General features: G+C 44.5%; 1 protein-coding gene across 1 annotated transcript in view; it reads left to right on the top strand.

Moving 5' to 3' along the window:
* tenm2a (teneurin transmembrane protein 2a) overlaps positions 1-6,733 on the top strand; it is a gene marked incomplete at both ends in the record, with an annotated part of 398,840 nt that overhangs the window by 303,478 nt on the left and 88,629 nt on the right. Inside the window, 2 exon segments of the mRNA XM_080746746.1 lie at positions 2,507-2,629; positions 6,049-6,254. Of these exon segments, the coding sequence (XP_080602872.1) occupies positions 2,507-2,629; positions 6,049-6,254 (329 nt within the window).

Below are 6,733 nucleotides of genomic sequence, written 5' to 3'. Positions count from 1 at the left end.
AACCCTCTATAATTGGTAAAACGGACCTGGAAATAACATACTTGTTGCAGTCTTTTTTCACTCTCTAACAAATCTCTTTGCCGAAAAGGATAATGGAATGTTGGGGATATTTTGATTATCACGATAATATCGTAAATCGCAATTTCTTTGGTCACAATAATCGTGATATGAAATGTTAATATCGTACCATCCCTAGACTCTACACCTGCAGCAAAATACCCCCAACTGTTCCCCTCCCTCTGCCCTGTGTCGCCCCAGCCCAGAGCACAGATATCATTTGACAAGAGAGAAATTGATTCCGAGGGTTGAGAGATGCAAGGTGTGATATAGCCTCGCGTTGGTGAAGGTGAGACCAGTGCATGCTGGGAGGCAGCCAGTTATAGCTCCGGTCATTTATACCCTGTTGCTGCACGACGGCGTCGCTTGCCGACGGAGGGACAGCGAATACACTACCGCAGATTAAGAATAATTGGAATCATTGCCGCGGCATAGGAATCATTGCCGTGGCTGTTGCCGGCACTTCTGGCAGTGCCGCGGCAGGTGCTGGTGCCGGAAAGTGTATTGGCTCTTTCTGGGCCGATCTTCAAACCCACCACAGTGCGATGTTTACAGCAGATGCCACACATTCCAGGCACATTTCGCCTCCCGTCAAAGGGAATGCTTCCCAAAACAACACTGGGGAGAGAATATGACAGTCAGGGGCGTCACAAGGGGGGTAAAGTGGGACTGAGTTACTAGGGCCCACAGTGGAGGGACCTTCATTATTTTATACTTTAGTTGGTGGAAAATCAAACCTCTGTTCGAAGTGAAGCGGTGAATTTGTATTCTATGTGTTCTAGAGCTATGAAATCTGTGTTCTAGATCTATACATTCTATGTTCCAGATCTATACTTTCTATGTACTTTAGTTCTATATTTTTATGAATTTTGAATGAATGGATGATTTTGTCTGGAGGGCCAAATTGTCATGTAAAGCTGGACCAATCCTCAATTCTGCATGCACGGGACATGTACGGGACACACAAAGCCACTCCTTGGAAGCGGCTTTCACCGCTTCAAAAATAGCAGATATACAAGCTCAGGAGCTTGTATATCTGCTATTTTTGAAAAGTCGTTGAACATTTGTAATTCAAATTTTGCTTCTGGGGGGGTCCCTGGAACGAAATATTTTGAGATGAGGGTCTGTGGCAAAATATACCATGCACTGAAATATTCAAAGATGTGCACAAATGTTCACGATTCTTCGAAAATAGCAGATCTACAAGCTTGCAGTGCGGCGCTGTGAGCTTGTATATCTGCTATTTTCAATAGTTAAGGGCCTGCAGTGAATCCTACCCAGGGCCCAGAATGTGGTGTGCGACACCCCTGACGACAGTCATTTACCTCCCCCCCGGAAACAGGGCTGCCTGGCTGTCACCCAAAATAGTTCCCCCAAGATTTTCCCCTTCATTCCCTTGTGCAGTCGGGGAATGAAATGTTTTCCTACTTTGTAGTTTCCTCTCTCTCTCTCTCTCTGTCTCTCTCTTTGTCGGGGGAAGTTGCTTGGCGGCCAAGGGAAACAAACACGGGCAGAATAAAGAGCTGACAAAGAGAGGAGAGAACATCCTCAACTCCTCTCCACACAATAACACAACAGAGGACAAAGGAAGGAGAGCGATTTCTTTTCATCTGTCACTTGCTCGCCGCGAGACGGTGTCAGGTCCTCCAAATTAAAGTGGGGAGAAGCTGTCGGATGGGGGGGGAGAGTTTGTGGTTGTGGGGGTGGGGGGGGTGAGGCAGGTAGAGGGAGAGAGAGAGAGAGTGAAGGATAGCTGGAGATAGCAGTGGCGTCAGTTCAGCAAAAGCTAAGGTATGGCAACATGACTGTTGTGCGAAGGACACCAGTCATGATGCCGTACCTTAGCAACAGGCATGATGATATGATTACTATCAGTATTATTTTACCGCAGGCACAAGTAAACAACTGACTGCCATGCACTTGAAAAGATTTGCTGCTGCTGCTGCTAATTAACAATAATACATTGCACCTGTGCTGACCTACTGAACTGGGGATTAAACCATTTGTCAAGATAGGGGGGTATACAATACAAGTGTTGTGGAGAATATAATACCTTATGAAAGCAATTATTTTTGTTCTAATTTGCATTGTAGTTAGTTTAAAGTTACTTAATAACAGAATAATAAATGCACATAGTCATATAGAGACATTTGTGAATTTACTGCCCCCTGGAGCAATGGTATGGCAGCCGCCTCTGTCTGCACAGGGCATTCCTCTGCGCTGCATTGCAGGCTGCACGGCCACTCATTCATTCAGAATGTCTTGTTCCTGTTGCACGCTGACCTGTCCTAGAGACGGCTTTAAGCCTGTCATCTAAAATGACACGGCAACATTTAGAGGGGGACGGACCTGTTCCCTTGTCTGCGGGAGGCCACGAATGCGACGCTCTCTCTCTTCCATTATTCAAAGCCTGTTTTCTGTCTGTCTCTGTCTCTTTCCGTGTGTGCAGCGATTAACCTGCTTGGTCTAACATGGCAGCTGAAGTCATCCGACGGTCCCGTGTTGAACAACGGAATCAGCACAGGCCTGCCCGTCAACAGCGATGTGGCCACGCTGCCCTCTGGAGGCAGAGGTAAGAACTGTGTCATGCACCTCACAACCACACCACAACCACACCACAACATTTTTACTTAAAGGGCCAGTTCACCTCTGGGACAACCAGATCTTATTTTATTGTTGTTTGGGACACGATCAACACAATCCTGAGTAATTTTTTGTGTTCAATCTGTGTTTTGAGATATTTTAGTATTTCAGCATGAATGATGATGCATTTTGCATCATATGATGCAGCATGATGACTCATTTCTTGCCATTTTCGATATTTTCACCAAAAGGCCCTTTTAGACATTTCAGCACCTGCCTCTATAACATTCTCTGCACGTCCCTGCTCTGTTACAAGTAAAAGTCTGGAATAAAAAATGTACTTTAGTAAAAGTACAAAAGTATTGGTATCAAAATGTACTTAAAATACCAAAAGTACTGTACATACAGATGTGACGTTTCAAATACTCAGGCTTTACTGCTCTTTTCCTGAAGAAATCCTGCAAATGCATTTTTTCCTGCAGGTTTCTTTCCCTGTTTTGCCTTTCTAATGTTTATGGAGAATGGAGCGTATTTTTGCGGAAACCCGCAAATGTCAAGAAATCAAATCACTCCATTCCTGTTGAAATGCAGAATCCACCTTCATAGGTAGATTTAAACCTCGAAGTCAGAGAAGGTCATAGAAATAGCAAAAATAGCTGATCTGTAGGCTCAATGTTCTGCCAATCCACTGGAAATCTACTGTCTAACCAATGGCGAAAGGACGTGTGATGTTTTGAAATGGCACATCTGTACACCAAAAGTGTGTATAAAAAATCTTCTGAAAATAGCAGATCTACAAGCTCACAATGCGTCACATCCTGACACATGGTGAGCTTGTAGAGCGGCTATTTTCGAGTCCCCATCTTTAAACCAATCCAGTGACTTTGATTGGTGCATGGCTGAGCATGGATCAGACCGTAAATACCATCATTTATCTATTTCACTGCAGAATATAGGTTATCATCCCTAACCCTTAAATTCAGCAAATTCTTTCAATGGACTAAAATCTTGTTTTATTTGATGGCCTTCCTGCCCTGACTTTGTGCCCTCAAAAAATGGGACAACACCAAAGGCCAAGCGGCCTTGCTCCTAAAATGACGAAATTCCAGGCCTGCTCGTAACTAAATAATTTTCCTAATAATTGTAGTGGAGTAAAAGTACAATATTTGCCTCTGAGATGTAGTTGAGTAGAACTAAAAGTAGAGTAAACTAGAAATACTCAAGTAAAGTACAAATACCTCAAAATTGCACTCGACTACAGTACTTGATCGTCAATGTACTTTACACCACTGACCGTCGTCGGCCCCGCCACGCACTTCAGTGCAACGTGCAGCACGGCTCGGTCCCTTGACTGCGCCTGAAGAACACATCCCAGAATAAGTCATCACACCGAGAATCCAGGCGTTTTAAACCCATTTAGGCCTGAGATTATTGAATGCTTTAACTATAGAAAAATAGCAGATATACAAGCTCACAGCGCGGTTGTAGATCTGCTATTTTTGAAAAAGTCGTGAAAATGTGTGCAAATCTTTGTATATATGTATTTTTAAAGCGAACGTTTGTAACTCAAATTTTGCTTCTGGGTGGTCCCTGGAACTGGATATTTTGAGATCCGTTTTGGGGGTCCTTCACATGAAAAGGTTTGAGAACCACTGACATAGTAGTCTCTCAAGAACAGACTAACTAACTGAGCTCCAGTTAAGCGAAAAGGACCTTTTCTTTGACGATGGCTGGCCAGATTTGCTGACATAGAAACATAGGTTTTTCAAAAAAACCTTAGAAGGATTCAAAAGACACTTATAGAACAGGGGCAAAATTCAAATCTTCATGATTTTTCAAAAATAGCAGATCTACAAGCTTGCAGCGCGGCACTCGGTGCCGCGCTGTGAGCTTGTATATCTGCTATTTTTCAATAGTTAAAGCATAAAATAATAATACGCAATAATTTGTACCCGTTCTGATTGGGTTAAGGCCGTCGTTCTGCACGCCGTGTGTGCCCGCCGCGGCGTGAACGCACGGCTTCACCAAAGATGAGAAACTCCCTCGCACAGTCAATCACACGAACAGGGCACGCATACGCACTAACTAAAACACATGCATAATGCATGAGGGCACACTCGCTATGCTAACAGTATATATAACCACTGCGCTCAGTTATGTCGAGCCAGATTTATTGTCGAAGTCAGCAGCGAGGTAAAACATTGACTGCATATACGCCCCCCCACCCCCGTAGCCCCCCATACCCTCGTCTCCTCCTCCACTTCAAGGCCTCCTGCGGTTTTTCTATCTGTTCTTCTTCAATCGCTCCCCGATCTATCTCTCTCAGCTATGCTGTGTGCTGTATTATATACTGTAGATGTGTGTGTGTGTGTGTGCGTGTGTGAGGTTTCTGGGTTCTGTATTAATGAGAGGGCCATTGTGTCGCGTTCCCCAGTCGACTGGGCCAGACACCGCTTCTCCTCGTTACTTCTGTTTCGCCGCAATCCCCCTCTCACAACTCATACGCGCACGTACGCACCATCTCCCCCTGTCAGAGCCTCCGCGCGCTGTTTTATATGTTTGACCTGATTACAGCATTGTATGTGTGTATGTGTGTGTGTGCGCGCACGCTCATGAATGTGTCCTTTGTGCGTGCGTGTGTGTGTGTGCATGTGTCAGAGAGAGTGACACTGCATAAATAACGAGTATGGCTGCCCATTTGTGTATTTGTCTTAGTGCGCGTGAGAGAGTATCCTGTCAACCCAATTATGTGACAGGATGTGTCCTGTCATATATTAGTTCAGTCAGCTCAGTCTATTGAGGCCCTTCAAGGCCAGTTAATGCTTTGAGCGACAAGTGTCGACCGACATGTTGCACCACGCGTCTCTCAGCATTCTGGGTTTTGAGCAGTGGTGGAAAAAGTACTCACATTTTGTACTTAAGTAAAAGTATCAATGTAAAAAATACTCTGTTACAAGTAAGGGTCTGGAATCCAAAATGTACTTGAGTAAAAGTATGAAAGTGTTGGCATCAAAATGTACCTAAAGTACCAAAAGTAGAAAGTACTCTTTATGTACATTAGGTACAAAATGTATAAAAATCTTTTGAAAATAGTACCTCAAAATTGCATTCATACTGTCTGCAACTCACTGACACGACAGCGCAGCCAAAAAACAAACAAGGAAGTGGGTGTACTCACGAGCATCTTCAAGGAAGGAAGGAAGGAAGGAAGGAAGGAAGGAAGGAAGGAAGGAAGGAAGGAAGGAAGGAAGGAAGGAAGGAAGGAAGGAAGGAAGGAAGGAAGGAAGGAAGGAAGGAAGGAAGGAAGGAAGGAAGGAAGGAAGGAAGGAGTTTTTATAGGTGTTTCTGCAGGCTTTGTATAACATAGTGGTTCTACAAGCAAACATTTTTTTTTCTTCTTGCTCCCAGGTACGTGGGCAGGACGCAACAGCAGTATAGACACCGGCAACGTGGAGGTGGGGAGGAGAGTGACTCAGGAAATCCCCCCGGGAGTCTTTTGGAGGTCCCTGCTTCACCTCAGCCAGCCTCAGTTCCTCAAGTTCAACATCTCCCTCGGCAAGGATGCCTTGTTTGGGGTCTACATCCGCAAGGGCCTTCCCCCCTCACATGCACAGGTACTTTATGCTGTTCCAGACGAGAGACACACACGCTTTATGGATTTCTTTGTTATGGCGATATAAAATACCTAGCAGGGGTCTTCAACGTTTTCAGGCCAAGGGGACCCCCACAACCTGTTAATAGATTCCATATAGTTTCATCTTTTGACAGCACAATCATCAGTCTATTTTGGATTCTTGAACCGCCAATACTTAATAAACTTGACTCTGTACTTAGTCTGCTCTTTTTCTCTACAACAAAGCTCTTTGCCGAAAATAGCCGATCTACAAGCTCACAACGCCTCGCAGCACGAGGTGTTGTGAGCTTGTATATCTGCTATTTTTGGCTAAAGTTCTCAGAATATGGACGCTATAGGATTCAAGTGGTTAATATAAAAAAGGAGAAAAAAAGTTTCTATCACACAAAGATTTGGAGGACCCCCTGTAGTAACTCTGAGGACCCCCTAGGGGTCCCGGACCCCCTGATTAAGACCCTT

Source organism: Nannobrachium achirus (assembly GCF_963921795.1).
Source record: "Nannobrachium achirus genome assembly, chromosome: 17".
In the NCBI taxonomy this organism is placed as follows: domain Eukaryota; kingdom Metazoa; phylum Chordata; class Actinopteri; order Myctophiformes; family Myctophidae; genus Nannobrachium; species Nannobrachium achirus.
This window is presented reverse-complemented; position numbering and strand designations above follow the sequence as displayed.